General features: G+C 43.6%; 1 protein-coding gene across 18 annotated transcripts in view; it reads right to left on the bottom strand.

Annotated features, from left to right (window-relative positions):
- Positions 1 to 23,941, bottom strand: part of Patj (PATJ crumbs cell polarity complex component) — a 330,512-nt gene that overhangs the window by 149,397 nt on the left and 157,174 nt on the right. For 16 of the 18 annotated variants that reach the window (XM_076564536.1, XM_042271444.2, XM_076564541.1 and 13 more), the window contains one exon: positions 11,580 to 11,776. In XM_076564536.1, coding sequence (XP_076420651.1) covers positions 11,580 to 11,776 — 197 coding nt within the window. Of the gene's footprint in view, positions 1 to 11,579; positions 11,777 to 21,487; positions 23,665 to 23,941 lie in introns of those variants that run through there. The other 2 variants (XM_076564543.1, XM_076564544.1) reach the window with 2 other exon arrangements.

The raw sequence follows: 23,941 nt of genomic DNA, 5'->3' as shown, positions 1-23,941 counted from the left end.
AGACAGGGGGGCCTGCGTTGGTGAAATGAGGACACAGAGACTCACAAGTGCAATGCCTTATAGAAGAGTTTAAGGTATGAAGTGATGCTGCCAGAGCAGGCCCACGTCCCCAGATCCCAAAGCCTCCAGTAAGTCGGGGCCACTGGAACTCGTAAAGAGAATACTCAGCAGGTGTCAGAGAACTCCCTAGGTTCCCTTAATCCTTAATGTAACCAATCTCCCATGTCCTATTCTGACCAACTCACAACCTGGCCAAAAAAAAAAAAAAAAGTCCCTACCTCCCAAGTCTCAGCATGGTAAAGGTAGAAGAAATTTCCAGCACTAACCACTCACCCAGCCTCACTCACACTCCTGTAAACAACTCTAGTCATCAAAAATAAAACAAAGTACAAGAAAGTAAGAGGGGGACTGGTGGGGAAGAGAATGGGGATCAGGCGGAGAGGACAAGAGAGAGTAATGGGGTGAATATGATCAAAATATGTTACATATGTGCATGAAAATGTCATAATGAAGCAAGCCCATTACTATATCACTTAAGATGTGCTAATAAATCTTTAACAAACCCTCTCCTCATCAGAGAATAGGACTGTTTTCATACTTCCTTACGTTAATGTGCACAATATACATACCCAGAATCTATTAGGTTAGCTGAAGTCTGGTAACATCCATGTTTCCTAGCTTGAGAGGTGAGAACACACTCCATTACATACAGTGGACTCCCATGTCCCCATATGCAGTTTTGCTTTCTAAGATTTCAGATCAAATGTGGTCTGAAGGTATTCGATGAAAAACTCTAGAAATAGTCCATACTTTAAAAAAATTGTCTTTGGAATTGGGAGTAGTGGCACATGGCTTTAATCTCAGCACTCAGGAGGCAGAAGCAGGTGGATCTCTGAGTTCCAGGCCAGCCTGGGCTACAGAGCAAGTTCCTAGCAAATCAGCTAGGGCTACACAGAGAAACATGTCTTGAAAAACAAAAACAAAACCTTTGAAATGTGAATACAAACAAGAGTTGATCTGTCATCTCCACACAGACCATGTCTTTGTTGACCCCCCCCCCCCCAAGCTGGCATTATCCTCCCAGAGTCCCCTTTCCGCTCTCATGTCTCACACTTCACAACTTGGGTTCTGCACTGTGAACGGAACCAGCTTTTGTCCAGGGGTCTACACTGCACAGCCTGCTGCTGACTGCTCAGCTATCAGATCACATATGCTCAGGCCCATACACTTTACTTAATAACTGCCGCAACCATAAAACATTATTCTGGTGACTCAGATATCCAAAAGAGAGTCATAACATGTTCCCTTTAGAGAAAAATACAGTAATACACTCGAACAGAAAACTCATTTGTGAAACTTTTATTACAGTACCTTTGTCTCATGGTTATACTTTGTGAGTTACTGTTAATATTGCACTATGCCTAATTTATAAAGCCAGGCCTGTCATTAGTATGCATGTATGGGAGAATGTAGTATAATCTGGGTATTGGGGTTTCATCTGCAATCCCAGGTCAAGAGGCTAATAATGCAGAAGAACTGACCTGAGTTTGGAGCCACCCTTAGCTACTTAGTGAGTTCTAGGTAAGCCTGGACTACAGAGTTAGAACTTATCTAAAAAACGAAATAAAAACAATAACAATGATGGTACTGACCTTTATGATGAAAGGCCAGGACTACCCATGGTTTTAGGCATCTATAAGGGGTCTTGCAATGTATCACCTTGGAGGAGGGGTTGTTGTACTGTACAATTTAGCAAAGTAAAAATTGCTATTATGCAAATGCAAAGAGTTTTTTTTTGTGTGTGTGGCCAACACTGCTCAGAATAACCTCAGTGTAGATTTTCCCAGGTGGGACCTGAGTATAGTCACAAGACAGGAAAGGAGGAACATGCTGAATAAAGGAGGGCTGGAAGAGCACAGCGCCATCATCACCAGTCCTGCAACACACCAAGAACACAGAAACCGGAGGCAAGGGAGTCATCGCTGGCCAACGGTGTGCTCCTTCCCTACACCTGATCCCTGCTTCAATTTTCCTTAATGATCTGCTTCTTCCACTCTTGATATCTCATTTTCACTGCTAATGTGGCTGGACTTGGAATCACCTAGGAGACACATCTGAGAGGGTGTTTCCAGATAGCTGTAGCTAAGGAGGGGAGATATACTCTCTATGTGTGTGGCACCATCCCATAGCTAGGGTCCTGGTCTGGAAAACAAAAAGGGAAAAGATGAAAAGGTAATCTGAGCACTAACAGTCATCTCTCTGCTTCCTGACCGTGGAACCATGTGACCAGCCACCTCCCGTTCCTGCCTAACACCCCTGCTGGGATGGACTATGTCTGTTTGAACCATAAACCAAAATAACCCTTCCTTGCTCCAGTTGCTGTGGATGTTTTCCTCCCTTGAGCTGCTTTTCTTAGGCACGTTGTCATAGCAATGAGAAAATGACCAACACCTTCTCTTTTGCTTTGTTTTCGCTCTAAGGTCTTAAGATCAATTGCTCACTGCAGAGATCTCAGAGCTTCTCTGAGAGCAATAAGGAGGACCACAGCACTAAGAAGTGAGTGATTGTCACCCTTCCCCTAGGACAGTAAGAGCAGAGACTTCAGCCAAAATATTTCACTGACAGAAAGACAATGAGGTGCAACTAAATAATTAAAAGCTCCTCCCCTAACAAGCTGTCGTCAGAAACAGAAATAGAGCAAAAATAGAGCTGAAGACTTCCCAGCTGGAAGCTCCAACAGAAAGAACCAGGACACTCGATGTGAACTAGGTTTTACACAGTAGCTTCAATGCCTTAAAATAAACCCCAAGTCTATAGCAGAAATGAGGGCACGTTCTTCAATGATGAAGTTCAGAAGCTCACATGCTGTGCATGAAGAAATCCAAAGGAGGAATGCCTTCCTTCCTTGGTTCTTAATAGATGAGCATGAGTTTATCAGTTACATTCTTCTTTTAATAACATAGAGTGGTATTACATTTTAAGATGGATACTATTATATGGAATTGCAATGTGAACAACTGAGGCAGGATAGAAAAACCAAGTTCAGGGACCATAGGAAGGCGCAGGAGGCTTTCTCTTGAGCCTGGTTGAGTCTTTTACGAGCTAAGAGTCCAGAATTTTGACACAACTAACAAATTTTGTATAAAGAGTGTCTATATAGGCCAGGTGTGATGGCATACACCTTTAATCCCAGCATTAAAGAGGCAGAGGCAGTTATAGCTCTGTGAGTTTAATGATAATCTAGTCTACAGAGAGAACTTTAGGCCAGTCAAGGCTATATGGTAAGAGTTGATCTAAAGGGGGAAAAAGATTACATATGTAGAGACAATATTCCCATTTTACAGAAGTATTTAAAATAAGAATGTTACACTAGCAACTAATCATGCTTAAGGCCTAAGTGCTTGTGACCACTGAGTTTAACCTTATTTTTTCCCCAGCTATAAACCTACATATTTCTAAAAATCCTATAAACAAGATTATAAACTTTATTTATAGTCAAAACTTGTCTTAATTTTATTGTGACCTAGTTAAGTATTCTTTTGACTTGTCAAAAGAAAAGTAAAAGGGGGGGGGTTGTTTCTCAGAAACTCTTCAAGCAAAGAAAGTAACTTCAGAAGCCACTAAAATAATACATATGGCTAACACTAAGCAGGACTCTGCAGAGTTCACACCCACGTCCTTGGTATGAACTGGTTGTTTTCTAAGAGGCATTCCCTCTCCCTTAGTTGCCAGTGTTTAAATGTACATTCAAGTTTTATTTTAAAAATGTGTCTCTGTAATGTGTGTGAATATGAAGACAAGCTTGCATGTGTGTACATGGAGGACTGAAGTTAACTCCAGGAGTCTTCCTTGATCGCTCACTATGGTATTGATTGGGACAGGGTCTCTCAATTAAACAGCTTGATCTAGGGATTCTCTGTCTCTGCCAAATGAATGCTGGAATTACAGGAAGGTCATTGTGTATCTTTGAAGGAAGACGGCCCCCAAAGGGAGTGGCACTATTAGGGGGTGTGACCTTCTTGGAGAAAGTGTGTCACTGTGGAGGCAGGCTTTTAGGTCTCATATATGCTCAAGCCATGTCCAGTGTCTCAGACCACTTCCTACTGCCTGCCAGACATAGAACTCTCAGCCACTTCTCCAGCACCGTGTCTGCCTGCTCACCACCCTGTTGCACCAGGATGAAAATGTAAGCCACCCCATTAAATGCTTTCCTGCCAGGGCCATAGTGTCTCTTCATAGCAACTGAAACCCTAACTAAGACAGTCACCCAACCCAGCCACAGTTACATGGGTGTTAGGAACCTGAACTCCAGTCCTCACACATGCACGGCAAGTATTTTACCCACGGAGCCGTCTCCCAGGCCCATAAACAGACAGCTGTGCTCCAAACTAACTTGTCCTGAAATGCCTTTGCACAGTGGAGTCAAGAATCTCACCTTCATCTGAGTGATACTCTTTAAAGAATCACCTCAGGTGGCCATAGGCAACAGCTGTGTCTCTCACCCAAGACAAAACTCGACCAGATACATTAAACCTCCAAATTAACCGCATTTACCCACATCTGCCACATCACTTGTCTCCTTGTTATGAAAAATTACCCCGACAAAAGCAACTTAAGGAGAAAGAGTTTATTCTGGCTGACAGAGTCCACTGGGGGCTGAGGTGGTGGTAGCAGGCAGGGAAGGCATGGCAGCAGAGGCAGGAAGCACGCACACTCAGGAAGAGGGGGTAGGACATCCCAGTGACCACTTCTTCCAGTGCGGGTCAATTTTTTTTTTTTAGGAACACTCTATGTAAACCAGGTTGAACTCAAACTCAGAGATCCACCTGCCTCTGCCACCCTAGTGCTGAAATTAAAGATGTGTGCCACCATGTCCAGCTGAGGGTCCACTTCTTAAAGGTTCCACAACTTTCCCAAACCGTGTGACTAGCTGGGGACCAAGTGGTCAAACAAGAGAACCTGGGAAGATACTTGGCACGCACACTACAACTGCCCAGAATTTCATCCAGCACTAAATCCAGTTAGAGTCAGCACATGTACTGATCTACCTGTTGATGCCCCAGTCTCCCTGCTTACAGGATGGGGGTGGAAGGTACACATAACTCTCTAGGTTGTGGTGGGCTGACAGACAAGGTGCATGGAAAGACTTAGCAACTCTGACCGGTATTAAGACTCAGTATTGGCACAACGCCCTCCACACAGCCCAGTTCTCGGCCCCTTTCTAACGGCAAGTCCTTCATCCTCAGGGATCCACCTTTGATGGTGTCAGGAAATGGTTAGCAAACTCGGACAGCGATGGCTCACAGTGCTGTGGGGACCAGGATTCTGTACTCTGTCTGTGAGGCTGACTACTCACTCAGCCATCACCACCTCCGCTGTGAGCTTTTCAGGCTGCAAACGGATTGTTTTAAGAATCACAAAATGGGATGGCTTTACCTTGGAGTGTGTGAAGGTTGTATTCGGGACCTGCTCACAATACTCATTTGTGTCAGCTTTGACCAATCCATGTTTAAATAGCTTTCAGATATTAAAGCTCCAATACAGCTGTTTGTTTGTTGAGATAGAGTGTCAGTTTCTAGTCCTGACTGACCTGGAGCTCACTATGTGGACCAGGTTGGCCTTGAACTCACAGAGATCTGCCTACCTCTGGCTCCTGAATGCTGGGATTAAAGGCAGGTGCCACCACACCTGGCCAAATACAGCTTTAATATGTAATGTATTCATATATAAAGTGTCAAAGCCAATGAAGTCACTGCCACAGTAAAACAAAAACAAAAACAAAAACCTGGTCAATCAATTCTGCATGGCTAGATATTAAGTATCACTTCTGCCAAAAAATTATGGAGAAACACAATTTTATTTCAATTTTGAAATTCTTTGCTCTTTCTGTGCCTCAGACTACTGATTCTATACCAGGAGATTTTATTACATGAAGTACCTTAGGGCAAAGTTAGTTCACAAAAATGCTTGATAAATACACCAGGGTGTGGTAGTGAGGATGACATGAGCTTCTGGGTGTAAATTAAGAGATTTTGTCCCACAGATGCACAGAGTCTAGTGATTTACTTACTAGCTTCCAAATCACAGTCCAAATCATATTTAAGCTTTCCAAAATGTTTGAAATATGATTAGCTGGCAAGGAACAGAGGCTGTAGGCCAGCGCTGACACCAAGAGAAGACTACGTGGAGCAGTGGAGAACACCTGGGTGAATCACTTCACTTTTGTGATTTTTTTTTTCATATGAAAAAAGTATCAGAAGAGAAGATCTGAATTTACCCCTAGTTTTATGTCTCTATCCCGGGAAGGTATGAGAGGCACCCACGCCTTTTCTTTTCCACTGTACACGTTGGGCTATCCTGCAGGCTCCACACGGCAGCCTAACCCACTGTGCCACCCAGTCTGTTCCTTCCTGCTTCTGCTTTAACCTGACACATCCCTCCGACCCCCTGCACAGCACCACTGGCCCCATCTTCCCACACTTGCACTGTACAGAGGGTTATAAATAAATCTGATATTCACACGGCCACACCATGCCCCAGCCCGCACATGTTCTGGGCCTAATTGCTCTGGGAAGCCAGGGCTCTAGTGTAAGTCTCCTTCTGTGTGCATGGTAATTATATGCTAATGCCTTTTGAAATGAATCCAGTAGCCCCCACGTTAGAATTGAAAGGAAGGGTGAAGGAGCTGAGATTTAATCACACTGTCTTCTAGGAGCTTAACAGAAAATGTCTTTCACACATGAATTGTGCCATCGACCCACAGAACTCTCCACTCTTCTACTACAACAATGCAATGGCACACGGACAACACCACGGTGACCACAGGCCCCAGATCAGTCACACACGAGGCTCTGGGAGAAAAGCAGAGTTTCTGACTTAAATGAAGACAGGAAATGTTTTTGATAAATCGTTTACTTCTTAGTTTGACTTCAGAGTCTTAATAGGTGAACTGACTATAAATCTCAGGAGGCAGCGAGTGAAGGTGTAACGTAACAGTCATGGCCAAGTAGTGATGAGACTGAGAGCATGCAAGACACGTAGCTGGACCCCATTCAGGGCTGAGGCTGGGAAAATGACCGTATTTTGGGTGAGAGATAGCAAATACCCATGGTTTGCTCCATTCTTTTTTTTTTTTTTTTTTTTTGAGACAGGGTTTCTCTGTGTAGCTTTGTGCCTTTCCTGGATCTCACGCTGTAGACCAGGCTGGCCTCAAACTCACAGAGATCTACCTGGCTCTGCCTCCCGAGTGATGGGATTAAAGGCGTGTGCCACCACCAACTGGCGGTTTGCTCCATTCTTAAAAGCCCATTTGCACAATGCAGTGTTCCCAGCCATCTAATGCTCTGTGATGTCCATGGTCACGCTAGCTTTTAGCTTTTCTGGTACACATCATTAAATCGATTTCCTAGTCTCAGCTAGCAAGCACATTCCAATTCTTCATATGTTAAAGAGAAATGACTGCATTTTTTCCCCCTGAGCTATAAAAAGAAACCAGGGAATATTTTCCCACATCAGTTTATTTTCTGTCATCCTTGACCTAAAGTCAAAACTGTTACAAGAGAAGATGGATTATAATTGCCTAAGATTTGGGTGTTTGTTAAAGTGCTGCATGAAATTATCAAGGAATAAGACACTGCTCTGACATGACTTCAGAGACACTAGTATCAATATAAACAAACTAAAAAGACAGAAATACACAAATACAGAATGACAGTTTTTGATCCTATCAGCTAATGTATGCCAGAGACTGTGGCAACACCTAGCTTAGCATATTATCACCGACTTCCCCAAAGGAAGGGTTGCCCCGAGGTTGATGCTGCCCTGGCACTGCACTGCTAGCTCTGTGAGAACAGGACCCAGTCTATGCAGTACCTGCTACAGGACAGCACCATTTACGGGTCTGATGCAAGTCACACCAACTATAAATCCAGAGAGGCTGTGAGCAAAGCAGTAATATTTAAGAACAAGAACAATGATGAAGCAATAATTGGAAATAACACTGTTATTTCCTGTGTTGGGAGTGCTGGGATTGGATTAAAGGTGTGTGCCATGACCGCCCAGTTGAAGTTACTCTTCTTTTTAATTTATGTGTACAAGTGGTTTGCTTTCTTATGTGTCTGTGTATCATCTACATGTTTGATGCCCATTGAGGCCAGAAGAATATGTTAGAGTTATAGACTGTTATGAGCCACCATGAATGTACTGGAAAATTAAATGTGGGTCCTCTGGAAAGGCAGCCAGTGTTCCTAACTCCTGAGCAATCCACCCAGCCCCATGAGGTGACTCAATGGGCTCCTGGTGGGGCTGGACATCAGCAGAATAAAGCAGTGATTAAAAGTGTTAAACCTACAGCCCACCCCCCATGATCTAGGAAGAACAAAGCGCTAGAGACTGAGGGTCTGTAATGAAGCCATTCTAAAAATCCCATGAGCTGGTGTGCTCATCATTCATGCTGCCGTCCCAGCACTTGGGAGGCTGGGGTGGGACTCTCATACAAGCACACAAACCCCATTAATGCACAACAGGATTGGGAGTTTCTAAGCTGCTGACCGTGTGAGAGTACCTGGAGGGTAGCACAACCAGAGACAGCATGGATGCTCTCCCCCAACGCCCCATATGCATCCTTCTTTCCACTGTGCTGTGTGTGAATGTCCTCTGTAGTGTTCTCTAGACTGCATAGGCGGGTGCACACTGAGCGAACTGTTTCCCTGTGTTCTAGGAGTTGCTCTAACAAATTCATCAAACCAAAAAGGGGCAGTATTAGGAACTTAAATGTGTGGCTTGGCAGGCATACCTGAAATGAAGGGTAAGTAATGTGTGTCCTGTTGAGCTAGATGCTATCTCCATGTAAACAGGTACCAGACTGGAATAAATTTAGGAAGGTATCCATCCAAGAACTGTAGGTTGTTTAGGGAACCCTCTTATTTATCTGGGGTCAGCTGGTGTTGCACTGACTATATGGAAGATGAAAAACTGTTGGCCTCTTGCATGCACTATGCTAAGCACACTGGAATGCAATTGCATTAGTTGTCAAAAGCACTGGGGCAAAAACTGGGTCTTCTCAGGCCCATCTACGGCTGAATTCTGACACTGGCCTATCAGACGCAATGCACACTACTCTGTGGCTACAGTGCATTTGTTAGTAGTGTCTACTGAGTGTCAGAGGAGGGATAAAGCACAATGCTCCAGTAAGGCTGGATCCCAAAGGCTAGTCCACCTGGAGCCCGGAATAAGGCAGAAAAGCTACAACTAGAATCAACATGTTTCCAGTTACTGAAGCGTTTCTATCCACCATGCAGGAGGGACTCTGGGTCTAAGCATACCCAATACCCAGAGTGACTTGACAGACCTGACTCCCTATAGACGTGAACATCATAAACCAGGAATCCCATGGATCTACACAAATGCAGTGCAACGATTGTCCTCTTGAAAACTGTGTCAAAATTTACATCGTTACGAAGAGGGAACTATGGGCCCAGATGAGACGTTCAACGGGGAATTAGGGTTCCGCTCTCAGGACTCCCTTAATCCACACATGGGACTGACAAACAAGAGCTGGTCTGCTCTAACGTCCAGTGTGGCTCGGTCTCTCAGGCACTCCCCATCTTTCACTCTGAGGCCCTGAGCACCTCTGGACAGGCAACAAGGTCACCACGAGGTGTGGTTATTGAACCAGGACCGGAACTATCAGTCGATATCAATCTTTTGTTGGGAGGTACGGGCAGAAAGGAGGAGAAGGAGAAAGAAGAAAGTCTTCTTCACACTGTAACCTGTGGCAATGCGCCTCTAGCAACAACAGTTAAGGCATGGAGCCAGGGCACAGGTATGCAAGCACAGCAGTAGAGCACCTGCCTAGCACGGTCAAGGTACTGGCCTTGATTCTCAGCCTATGCACACTTGCAGAGGGAGAAGGGGAGGGAGAGGGGAAGGGAGAAGGAAGTCGCAGAGTCTATTAAAGTACCACAGAGAACACAGTGACATCAGTGCTCACAGCATGACTCTTGGAGTCTGCCAAGTCTACGTTGTTTTTTGTTAAACATTTTTAATTATTTTTATGTGTAGGAAAATTTTGCCTGAACACGTGGATGTGAACTACATATGTGCCTGGTGCCTATGGAGGTCAGAAGAGGGTGTCAGATCTGGAACTGGAGTTACAGACAGCTGTGAGTCACCATGTGAGTGCTGGGAACAGAACCTAGGTTCCCCGTAAGAGCAGCAAGTGCTCTTGACTTCTGAAACATCGCTCCAGCCTTTAAGCTTGAGTTCTTATCCAAGTTTAGACACTTATTTCTGTAATATACAGCATTTATAATCCAGTTGTGTTATGCATAAAATGAGAGAAACAATTTCTATCCAAGGCTCTTAAGCACATCAAAGACAAATCTATGACATACACAGACTTGGCAGTGACAGTTTTTCACCACTATCTACCTCCATCACTTCAGTCTCCTCCCAAGGGGGTTCTAAACAGGAACTAAAGGCAATAAACTGGAAGCTTGGAGTATAATGGTTAATATATTCTGTCAAACCTCACCTTTACTTGTTTAGTAATTATACTAGTTGGTGCCAATCCCTGGTGTGGGTTCTCTTTGTGACACCGAGCTACAGAACAAGAAAAGAAGGGCACACTCCCAGGACGGGCTCCTCGGCAGGAAAAGGTGTCAGGTGGAGAGAAGCAGGGAGATGCTACAGTCTCCTTGCATTGGCTGCAGATGGATACGGCATGTTCTAAGTCTGAAGGGGAAACCATCCACACAAGCTCAGAGGCCACTGCTTCATATAGACAGTGTGATGCCAGGGCCCTGGGACTGGGCTCCTCTAAAGGCCACATGCTGGAGCCTGTTTCCCATGAGGCCTTAGCAGTGGGCCAACACAATCAAGAAGTTAGAAGAGGAAAACAGTTGGCTGTGTCTGGGACCAAGAGTGCATTATCTATTATGTATGACACTTTGCAGTTTGTAAATACAAAGGCCTCCTTTATATGTTTCTTTTTATCTCTTTTCTCTAAACTGGAGGCTATTTGAATGAAAGCACTCTCAGTGCTCATTTCCTCCTGTCCTTATGGATACTGGAAAAATGTAAGCTGAATGAATGCAGACAAGAAATATTAAGTTCCTATAAATTTAAAACAAATGCACCAGATTTAAGGTTAGGAAAACAGAACAACCTTTTGAGATTACTAATGAGATCATCCAGATAGTAATTACCTGAGGACCAGTCCAGTTCCTGCTTTCTCTCTCTAAGTAAGGAAGCTATGTGACCTTAACTTATTACTAATTCCCAATAAAAATTCCGCCGACTTTGTACCTCAGTTTATTTTGTTTTCCTTTGACCGGGTCTCACATAGTCAAGGATGGCTCGAGCTCACCATGCAGCAGAAGCTGGTCTTGAACTCCTGATCCTCTTGCCTCTACCTCCCCAGCCCGCGGGGATTGCAGGCAGTGACACCATACCCAGCTGTCTACAGACTTTGTTGGCTCTAACTGACTCAGAAAAGAATCCAAGTTGGTGTTCCTGTATGCTACCTTCAATACCTAGTCTGTGCACCAAGGAACAGGTTGACAATGAATGGCTCTCACCTCTAGCAGTTCATCTCCAATCCGCATCCGTCCATCTGCAGCAGCAGGTCCCTCTGGGTTGATCCCCACCACAAATATGCTCATCCGGGATCTGTCTTTATTGCCAGCGAGACTGAGTCCCAATCCACTTTTATCCTTTTCCAGCTCGATAATGTGTAATTCTCCAGGCAGGTCTGCATATCTTTGCCTGATCTTTTCTATATTAGAAATGAAAAAAAAAATAGAGCATGAGTCTATATTATAGAGATGTCAGCATTCTCTATACTTAGTGTAGTTCATCTACAGTGCTCTCTTAGAATAAATCGCTTAAGGTGTTCATGGCCTTGTGGGTAAACTATAGTTAGCCATTATTTTTATCTCCACGTAAGTTTAGGCTGCCCACCCAACTTCCCACTTGTGGTTCCCATTAGCTTAGCCTTTCATAGACTGTTTTTTCCTACAGATAGTTACCAAAATATGGGGAAATAATGGGCCCAAGCCTCCACCTTGCCACAAGATTTAGAAAATTTACTAAAGTGAAGTATGAACAAACAAAGTATTTGGTTTTAGAGATAAAATATTGAACCAAACAGTTATTGTTCCTACTCTCGTAGACTTAGGATTTGGTCAGAAAGAAAATCAACAATTTATTATGCTTAAAATACAGTTATTTAAACATATTTGTTTGTCACACTAGGGATTGAATCTAAGGTCATGTGTGTGATTGGCAAGAGGTTTTCCATTTGCCCATAGCCCATACCCTAAAATATACTCTTGAAAATATAGAAAAAACATAAAGTAAAATTGGATCAAGTAAAAGGAAGAGAAATTAAGGATATCTGTTTAGCTGTCAGATCTAAAAGCCATCCATAAACACCCACACATCCATCAATCAATGCAATGTTTTATCTCTATGGGGTTCGACTTCTCCTTCATGGTGTTGAAGGTCCTCATAGTCATGGTTTATGTGTTTATCAGTTCTCTCTTTCCATCTTCTAGCTCACCTGTGTGCTGGCTAATATTTTGTCAACATGACACATGATAGCCTCAACTGGGAAGAGGGGACCTTGATTGAGAGAATGGTCCCATCAGACTGGCCTATAGGCAAGTCTGCGGAACATTTTCTTGATTGATGATTGGGAAAGGAAGGCCAGCCCAGGTGTGTGATGCCAGCCCCAGGCAGGTGTTTTGGGGTTGTATGAGGAAGCAGGCTGCTTAACCCTTGAGGAGCAAGCCAGTAATCAGTGTTCCTCCATGGTTTCTGGTTCAGCTCCTTCCCTGACTTTCCTTCATGATGGACTATGCACAATACGCTGAAATAAATGAACCCTTTCCTCCCCAAGTTGCGGTTGGTCAGTGTGTTTCCACAGCAACAGGAAACAAGCTAAGGAGCCTTGTCACGTCCACACTATGGTCTAAACCACCTAGCTCGGCTCCCGGTTGGGCCCCTTTTCACTTGTGCTGGTTCTGTACAACAAAACCACACTAGTACATCAACGGGAGATAACACTGCTCGAAGCTGGTCTTGGATCCCACACAGCGCCAGCTCAGGAAGTAAATTACAGAAGGAAAAAGGGAAAATAGATGCAGACAAGCTTGTTTAGATGAGAATGGCTACAGATCACTGTGGTACCAATTACATGCTGGCAGATGCACACATGCATCTGACAAAGCTGGATGTGACAGAAAATGCTTTTAGGCCCAGCATGCAGGAAGCTGAGGCAGGGGTATCATCAGTTCAACGCCAGCCTAGGCTACATAGCAAGGCCCTGCCTCAAAAACAAAGTAAAACAAAACAAACCAGAAAACACAAACAAACAGTCAAGATGTATAATATATATGTGTGTTAGTTTTAGGGCTGAAGAGATAGTGTATTGAATCTGGGGATCACTGATTGATAAGGCTGGGTGGCCAGTGACTCCAGGGCGCATCTTGTCTCTGCTCCAGGGCTAGGATTTCAGACCTGCTTCTGGGCTGGAGATCCCAACTCAGGTCTTCACGCTTCCACAGTGAGCGCTTTACCTACTGAGCACCCCTGCCCCTCACCCCTGGTCTGGGTGTCATATCAGTTTTTGTGGCTGGTATTATTTTATTTTGCTGCTGCTTTTCTTTATTGAGGCAGGATTTCATGTAGCCCATGCTGGCCTCACACTCAGTATGTAGCTGAGGATGACCTTGAACTTCTGGCCCTCCTGTCTGATCTCCCAAATGACAGGAGTGACGGGTACAACACTCATGGCTGGCATACTCAGATTTCTCCCTCCCCTAACAGACGAGATTCAGCAAGGAAAAAAGATGGCTCTCTTATGAAACTTGTTATGTAATTGCCAGTTTGTGGTTTAGGTCTGAAATGTCCTCATGGCTTCTGCATAAAGACTTGGTTCTGTAATGGGGCTGGGCCAGGGCCTGGGGACTGATCGGATCATAATGGCTCTGACTGAATCAGTGAAATAATCCATTATGGATTCACAGTTTAAGGAACTTCGGGGAAGAGGGGTGTGTTATAAAAGCAAACTCTCTGCTTCCTAGACACCATGAAACAATTTAATATGATTCAAGCTAAGAACATATTAGGAAGACAGATAAATGCCAGTAATCTCAACAGTCAAAAATCAAGACATCTTTCTCAGAAAATCACCACAGCAGGATCCTAAAGGACAAAGTTCAAAGATGATGTTAATAGATAAAAACAGCTATGCATTTTTAAGATTAAAAATAAAGGGGCTGTGTTGGAGCACACCTTTTTAAACCCAAGAACCTGAGAGGCAAAGGCAAGTGATCTCCAGGTTGGGGGCCAGCCAGGTCTACATAATGAGTTTCAGAATAGCCGGGGCTTCACAGAGAAACGCTGTCTCGAAAAACCAATAAATAAACAAACAGACAAATAGCTGGTCAAACAAGATACTTTCTGACGCTATATCCACAGGTAGAAAAAAAAATAATGGAGATTTGTTACCAAAGAGTTAATAAATAGAAGTTATACAGATAAAGCAGAAAGAGACCTCTAGCTTCAACCGAAAAGCTCAAAAGGCCCAGGTGTGTGAGGACATGGTCAAATTTACCAGTGAGTTTAAAACTGCAAGCTAAGTGGATATCCAGGGCAGGGTTTGTAGACCAGGAGGCCCTGAGTCCTACCTCCACAGCCATCCACCCAAATAAATGATTATCCAAATAACAAACGAGACATTAAGTAAATGAGGCTATTAAAATAAAGCACGTTAACAGACTGCCAAGATGGAAAACCTTATCACCAGCCTATGCAGAAATAAGGACATGTACCGGGGCCGGAGGTGCTGACAGTCACTGCCACTCTGAACAGCTATCAGGCTTTAAACCATCAATTCCAATCTTGCTATATGCACCTTCCCAATCTGACATGGGTATTGTCTTAATTAGGGTTACTGTTGCTGTGATTAAAAAAATAAAAACACCATGATCAAAAGCAACTTGGGGAACAACGGGTTTATTTCACTCACAGCTCCATATAACAGTTCATTATCCAAAGCAGTGAGGGCAGGAACTGAAGCAGGGCAGGGACCTGGAGGCAGGAGCTGGTTTTACTGGCTTGCTCCTTGTGGTGGCTTGCTCAGCCTGTTTTCGTCTAGAACCCAGGACCACCAGCCCAGGGATGGAAACACTCACAGGGGGTTGGGCCCTCCCCATCAATCACTAATTAAGAAAATGCCCAACTGGCTGGCCTACAGTCCCATCTTATGGAGGCATTTTCTCAATTGAGGCTCCTTCCTTTCAGATGACTTGCAGCTTATCATTCACTAGGATGGCTGAATGCCTGCTCAGGACACCCTGCTAACATTTTTCAGCCACAGAATTTATGTAATTCTACAACTTATTTTTAGATTCACAGCTAGAAGGCGATTAAAAGAAGATGATCCCATTTTTCTGATACATTGATTGCTATGTTTACCCCATCCCTTAGAGAGAGAGGACTTTCTCCTACAGCTCCTTGCTTGGACTCTGGAATTCTGTTTTACAGATAAAGAAGACTTTAGAAGAAAGATCTTATAAAAGGCCATGAAGTCATCTTAAATTCACCCCATGCTATTTTTAGACAAATAGACTTTAGATTTCTCCTCCAGTCTGAGGTGCTATGTTTAGTTTAGAAATCTTCTATTCTCCCCATCGCTCCTTCCACGAGGGAGACCTGAGCACTCGCTGTGCCTCTGAATCCTTCCCACACAGATGGCATGGCGGCCAGGTTCCTGGGATAATCTGGCCAGAGTTCAGTTGGGTCTGCGGGACCCGAGGGGTACAATCTGTTCAGCACACTACAGCCTTCCCTCTGATAAGTGGAACGGTGGCTGTTAAGAAGCTTCCTTTATGGCAATTACTACTTTATCTTTCTTTTCGAGGCAGGTCCTGCTGGTGACCCTGGCAGACCTTAAGCTCGGGATCCTCAAGTCCTCTTTAAGGAGTTGCAACAGTGGTTACCCAGCCTATCCACTGGGGACTGGTCAAGCCAGCCACTGTCAGCACTCAGAACGCAACATCCCAACACGAGAATCACACCGAGGAGCTGAGAAAACTGCAGAAGCAAGTCCTGCTACCTAGGCCCTCACGAGAGTCCCCGGGACCAGAACGCCTCTTGTGTCTTCTTCACTGAAGCCAAGGAAGCTCACTCTCTGACTTGTTCCCTCTTCTCTTAACTGAAGTTCATGTGACAGGTGCCTTGCCTTATACCCCGAGGGGAAAAAACCTAGGGAGCCAAGAGCCTGAGAACAGGGCCTGTGGAATTCTGCCCAACGAGGCACCATCACACCACATCCCTTATCCTCCAACCATCTTTCTGTATGTCGGCCTTTAAAGACAGTATTCTGAGTTTTTGGATCTTCATTTCTAAAGGATCTGGTGTCACATAAAATTTTAGCTGAATAGATATTATGGGGCCAGTGAAATGGTTTGAATAGGTAAAAAAAAAAAATGCTTGCTGCCAAGCCTGACAATCTGAGTTCAGCAGGACACACACACAAACACACACACACACACACACACACACACACACACACACACACACACACACACACACACACAACCAACTCACTCAAACAGTCCCCCAACCTCCACATGTACATCATAGCAAACAAACAATAAGTAAACATTACCATAATATGAAAAAAGTTTTCTTCTGTTAATTTGACTTTTTGTCATGGTTGTCTCTGTCATAAACCTTGGGGTAAGAAAATGACACTGCTTTCCCCGCCTACTACTTGTCAACTGTAGAAACAGTGACTGGGCCTCAGTTGTTGAGATTCCACACTGATGAGCTCAGGCAGGGAATCTGTTACTATGACGAAGTACTGACATGGCCCTTGTGGGTCACCATGGAATCCTCTCCCATGCAGTGCAGTATGTTTTCCAGTCAAGACCACGACAGTCCGTCATGAAACCTCCCAGAGAGCGGGTAGAAGGCAGCCCTTTCACAAGTCGCTCCTCACCAAAACTCCCTCTCTACTGCCATGACTCAGGATGAAATATGAGCTTTGGGCCATACAATGGATAACTTTAGAATCCCAGTCACTTCTCTCCTCCTTCCCATGTCCAAGTATATCCTCCATCTAGCTCAGGTCCAGGCAATTGCCAGCAATTGTATCTTACTCAGTAGGTATAATAAAAGATGAACTATAATTTTAAATCGGGAAAAGAAAAGTCAAGCTAGCATGCTGTTCAAATATAACCCGGTCTGTATCTATAAACTAGGTATGAAGTTTCAATTCTGGGCTGTAACATCAGACATGTGGTTCTGCAGCAGGAGAATCCCATGTGGGGCTGAGCTCAGGCCCACCAGTAGTCCGTTCCTTGACAGCTAGCAGAGAGGGAAGACAGTGTATAAGAGAACAGTTCTCTTAACTCCAATGCCACAATGTATTGTTTTGAAGTGGTAAGACAAAGTGTAATTTTCTGTACTAATATCCAGCCAGACTCTCCCATAAAATAACAACTTAAAACTCATATTTTCTTTTCTGTATACACAAATATATAAACAAAACCCAGACATACCAACTCACAAATTATGTAATACTAGCTTTAAACAATAAAACAGTGTTATAATGATGCAGGGTCTTAACCACATCTGATTCTATTTTACGTTATTCACTGTGGTGTTGGGATGAACCCAGGCCTCATACATCCATGCTAGACATGTACCCAACCATGGAGAATCCACCTCAGTTACACTCTCCTTTTGTTTACTCATTTTTCCTTCCCTTCCTTCCTTCCTTCCTTCCTTCCTTCCTTCCTTCCTTCCTTCCTTCCTTCCTTCCTTCCTTCCTTCCCTCCCTCCCTCCCTCCCTCCCTCCCTCCCTCCCTCCCTCCCTTCCTTCCTTTTTCGACACTCTCACTTCATTGCCTAAGTTCCCAGAGAAATCCTTGAATTCAAGATTCTCCTCCACTTCTCAAGAAGCTGGGGCCACAGGTACACCCAAATTGCCAATCTTATTAAGTTTTGTTGCCTTTTTCTATTAGATGCAGGACCAGCTCTCTCCTCCCAACAATACAGAGCTTGGCAACTGAGAAACTGGCAAAAACAAGGTTACTCATCTCCCTGAAGCAGGCTGTAAAGCCTAGAAAGGTTTTCTGATCAGCAATCTTACAGGTTGCTAGGGTACTGCAGAGATGCCCTGTCTACACTGGGATAAGGAACATGCTTACCTCTGATGCCCTGTCTACACTGGGATAAGAAGATGCTTACCTCTGATGCCCTGTCTACACTGGGGAAGGAACATGCTTACATCTGATGCCCTGTCTACACTGGGATAAGAACATGCTTACCTCTGATGCCATGTCTACACTGGGATAAGGAGCATACTTACCTCTGATGCCCTGTCTACACTGGGGAAGGAACATGCTTACATCTGATGCCCTGTCTACACTGGGATAAGGAGCATGCTTACCTCTGATGCCCTGTCTATACTGGAATAAGGAGCATACTTACCTCTGATGCCCTGTCTACACTGGGATAAAGGAGCATGCTTACCTCTGATGCCCTGTCTACAGAGGGATAAGGAGCATGCTTACCTCTGATGCCCTGTCTACACCAGGAAAAGGTACATGTTTACCTGAAAACACAAGGCTTCAGAGAAGAGTCTGCACAGATACATTTCCCCAGTTTACCTCCATCAGAATACATGCCACTTATTTCTCCAAGACTACTCATTTTTTTAAAATTAAGTTTATTCTTTTCTTTGGAACTTCTTTCTTCCCAAAAGTTCCCATGTCACACAACATCTGTACTTAATAAAAGTTGTTTTCTTTCTTCTGTTACTCTGCACCAGGACCTAAGATGGGAAGACGCTGGCCTCTTTATACAGTTCTACAGAGCCAGGGAAGTGGCTGTGCTTCCCATTTCAAACAACCTGGGTGCCCTTCTTCCCCTCCTAACTGGAGACCACATGAGGAAATAAGTCACCTACTTCCCTCTACCCTAGGCTAACTCATGTACCCTGAATGAACATCAGATCAGCATAACAGGACAAAATAGTCCTGGGGCTCGGCTCAGCAGTCAAATTTGTTTTAAATACGGATTTTCCACTCCTGTGACAATGTTATTCAGAAAAAAAAACAAAACAAAACAAAAAATCAAAACACTCCAGTTGCTCACACCTCCCGATTAAAGCATCAGATGTCTTTTCCTTGTCTAAGGAAGTCAGAAGGATTTCTTTAGTGGGCCTCGGAGTGCTTTGCCATCATCACAGGATATTAGGTGTTGCTAAGTAACAAAGCCTTTCTCCCGGAAAAACACTTAATTCAAGTCACTGCCCAGTATTTTAATAGCAAATGCTCAACCCACTGGAATAGGGATTCAATGCAGTTTCAGAGGGTTTAGCTACCTGGTCTTCCTCCAAGAGCAACGAGTCCAATGTTACAAAGGCGGCAAATGTTTTCCCCCACACTAAGGACAATAACGCCATTTGTTAAAAATCAGTTATGATAAACACCCCAGTCTCTCTTTTCCTTATTCAGTTAACAACTTTTTAAATTTTCTGAGTTAGTATATGCAGACTTGAGAAGTAAATATATCTGAAGGAAAACCAAAGCTAATCAGAAGAAGCAAAACGTGAGTGAGCTCAAGTGGCATGTCTCAGGCGAATATTCATATCAAACAGAAAATGATAACACATTAGCATAAAGAAACTAACAATGCAACAAAAAGCAGGCTATGAAGTACAGTCAGCATTTCTGCCAACATGTGGGCTTGATAACGTTATATAAATCTATATGGGAAATTAACAATCAAAACACAAAACCAGGAAGCCAGTAAGCACAAGAGTACCTAATATTCAGGTTGCTCTTAGGTGTTAGACATTGCTCCCAGCACGCACAGCTGAGCGCCTCTGGTTTTTATGAAGATTCTTGGAGGAAGGAATCTATAGGGAGGAGCAGGTACTGAAGCTGGGCGACTCAGAGAGTTTGCCTCTAGAATCCATAAGAGAATCTGGTCCAGAACTAAAAAGTACTACAGTTTAAAATTATTTACTTCCCTTTACTCACAAAAATTGATCTGTATTCGATACAAAAATAAAATAACAAATTTAGAATAAAAAGTAAGAGAGCCAACGTGAGTAAGAGTCATTATTTCCCGAAGACAGCATACAGCGTGTGTGTGTGTGTGTGTGTGTGTGTGTGTGTGTGTGTGTGTGTGTGTAGAGGGTGAGGGAGGCCTCAACTAGGAGAGAAATCTTCAATTTTCCCATTAGATGAATCAAAACTAAACCAAACAATATGTGGACAGAAAACTTTAAGACAAGGCTTTATGCTTGTAATAAAATTAAGGTGAACCTTTCTTGTTAGACACTATGGTTACCTCTTGGCACACTCTACATCATCAATTAGAATCTTCACAACATCCACTTATAGTAGAGAAAACAAACACAAGAAAAACGAGGCAGAGAAGCAGACAGACTCAATCAACAGGCTGGGCCTGCTTTATTGGAACAGAGAGGGGCCCAACTTTCCAAGGAATGAAGGTTGAGCATGTTTAGAGGTGCTGTGTACACACACACACACTCACTCACTCACTCACTCACTCACTCACTCACTCACTCACTCACTCACTCACTCACTCACGGGTAGCTACTAGGAAGTTACAGCTATTCTCTGTGGTTTGTCTGGAAGCAAGGTGCCTTATTTTCCACATCCGGAAACATTGTTTCTGCAGGTGGAGCAGAACAATCCGACTGGGACTAAGCAACTCCTGTTGGCTAGGGGCTCTTGCTGTCTGTACTGCCTGACTCAGTTCCTCAGGACCTGAGGCTATCACCCAACACACATCACTGCACATTGTTACACTGGAAATACAACAACAAAAGCAAGTACTTCACAGGGAACAACATCATCGAATATCAGAAACACACTGCTGGGCAAAATAAGACAGGAAGGTGTGAGTACCATGATTCCATTTATGTCCAGAGTCAAAACCAGACATAATTAATCTCTGGTTTTAGATATCAAGGAGGAAGTATCCTTTGGAAACAGAAAAGGAACAGTTAATTAAAGGAGGCATGCAGTTCTCAATGCTGTCATGTTCTCATTAATGTACTGGATAAGGCCTTGTGCAAATTCAGGAAACTTTAATATAGATTCCTGAGCATATATTTCAATGTTCATTTAAAAAAAGATATAAACTTTGGATATGAACAAACCAAGTAGAAAATTTTTGATCTAATAAAAAAAATTGATGATGGAGTATATATTAGAAAAAACAATACAGAAGTGCTCGGTACTTTAATGGTGCTTTTCCCTTTCTTAAGTCAAGATCTCCACAGTCTGGGCCTTGAACTCTGATACTCTTGCTTCAGCTTCTCTAGTGTGGGGAGTCTAGGTGCATGCCACAGCAGCTACATTTTTAAGTGGTGGATATGTGTATATGAAATGACAAAGTATCTAGGAATGCAAAAAGAAAACAAAAATAATGTACAGATACAAGAAATGTAGAAAAACTTTATTGTTACTGAATTAGGTGGAACAGTATATGTCCTAGTTGGGATTACTATCGCTATGATGAGACAGCATAACCAAAAGCAAGTTGGGGAAAAAAGGGGTTTATTTGGATTACACTTCCATATCATAGTCCATCACTGAAGGAAGTCAGGGCAGCAGCTCTAACAGGGTAGGAACCTGGAGGAGCCGATGCAGAGGACACGGAGGGGCGCGGCATGCTGACTTGCTCTCCATAGATGACCCAGCCTACTTTTTTTTTCTTTATAGAACCCAGGACCAACAGCCCAGGGTTGGCCCCACACACAATGACTGGGCCCTCTCATGTCAATCACTAATTAAGAAAACGCCCTACAGCTGGATCTTATGGAGGCATTTTCTCAACTGAGGTTCCCTCCTTTCAGGTGACTAAAACTTGACCTGTGGTTGTGTCAAGTTGACATTAAACTAAGCAGCACAGTATATGTTGTATATATTTAAGGAAAACAGTGTGTGGGAATCCATTGGTCTTTAATAGTTACAAATGTATGAACATCTCACAACTGAAAGACAACAGAACAAAATCATCTGACCAAGCCTACAGCATGCAACTGTTCTTTCCTTGAGACAGTGAAACTGGGACCAGTGCAAGGTCTGGAAACTGCTCAGTGTACAGTTCCTAAGGGGTCAGGGCTGGATGTGCTCCACTCCGATTCCTGTATGTTTCCCCACAATAAAGATGTAGGCTGTATTCATATCAGCTAGAGGAAGGAGGAAAAGGCTAAACTTATCTACATCGTTTTGGATTTTTTTCTTTCTTTATTTAGCTGTTTGTTTGTTTGTTTATCTACTTTTTTTAAATGAGCATTGGTGTTTTGCCTGCCTGTCTATCTGTGAAGGTGCCAGATCCCCTGGAATTGGAGCTACAGACAGCTGTGAGCTGCCATGTGGTTGCTGGGAATTGAACTTAGGTCCTGTGGAAGAGCAGCCACTGCTCTTTAAGTGCTGAGCCATCTCTCCAGACCGTGGAATTTCTAACTTAGGGGGAAACACAGAAAGAACATCTATCATCCAACTCTGGGGTGGAACTTAGGAGTTTAACTAGTCAGTGGTAAAGACAGCATTACTTGAAGAGAAAGAAAGAGGGTACAGGAAGATCAAGAAGAACACAGTGGAGTGATGAGAAAAAAGAGGCAAAATTGGTGTATTGTAATAGAAACGAAAAAGACAAAAGCGTTAAGGGTTGTGAGCTGTCTGCAAGTCTGAGTGAGGGAATGGGAAGGCAGACAAGGGAGCTGAGAGAAGAGAAACAGAGGAGGTGACAACAGGCTGGCTTAGGGACCAACAATGGACAATGGCTGTCTGGAGTCTGGGAACGGAGAAGACAGTTCCGGAACTACAGCCAGAGCTAGGTGTTTGAGAAGCTACAAACCTCGAGATGCTGCAATGCTTTTAGCAGTGTTTGGGGTGGGAAGGATGGCTCAAGGAAGAATAGGAAACCTGGCCATTTAGCAAGACTCAACTCTGCACCTACAGTGACAGGAAATGGATATAAACTGGATTAATTGTATCCAGGGGGAGAGAGCAAAAGCAATTTAAGAAGACATAGTAATAATTAATTTTACTCCATTTAATCATTAAAAATTCTGAATGCCAACTCCATAAGTCACTGTGCCACTTACTATAGTTGTGAATTAAAAGAAAAAGTAAAGACTGAACTAGATACTGTCAAAAACACTGAAAATTTCAAGTACCATCAGGCTCTTTCAGTCATGAGATACCAGACAGTGATTTGACATGTACAAACCTAACCTCTTAACAGCCATACTTAGTTTGGAGAGACAAAGAAGCCACTCCAGAATTTAAATCAAGGACACCGAAGGTCTGAGAGCTTAATCTCAACACATGGCACATCGAATAACAGAATCCAAAATTCCTCAAGTCAGGCCACTTTTTCTACTATCAGTCTCAACACTGAGGCAAGTGGGTCAGGTCAGAACTGGAGTTACAGGTGGGCCATCTTCGATTCTCATGTCCACAGGTCTGGGCCCAGCTCCTTCTTCCTTTATTTCAGGCCATGGGACTGACCACTCAGCAAAAGCCCTTTGGTAAGGAGAGATGTGAAGATGCTTTGAGGCAATCATGCAGTGGGGGAGATAGTTGATAAATGATCAATCTACAAAGACAAATACAGGTTCATTGACCATCTTATGGTTAAAACAACATGAAATCAGGTTAGTCCTGAGGGGAAGCATATCCATGTCAGTAGGGAAGAAAGTACCATATACATCCATGTTCAAGTACACAGGCTTCCCGCTACACTCTGTGCCCAGGAGGCTTTGCTGCCAGAGCAAACGTCTGCTACATCTGTATTTCCCAAATTATTGTCCATGGATCAGCTGAGGTAGGGCTCCATTTTCACTGCTATCTGGCTTCTCTGTCAAATCTACAAA

This window comes from Peromyscus maniculatus, chromosome 2, assembly GCF_049852395.1.
Source record: "Peromyscus maniculatus bairdii isolate BWxNUB_F1_BW_parent chromosome 2, HU_Pman_BW_mat_3.1, whole genome shotgun sequence".
NCBI classification, from domain to species: domain Eukaryota; kingdom Metazoa; phylum Chordata; class Mammalia; order Rodentia; family Cricetidae; genus Peromyscus; species Peromyscus maniculatus.
The sequence above is the reverse complement of the archived record's forward strand: the minus strand, read 5'-3'. Positions and strand labels throughout refer to the sequence as shown.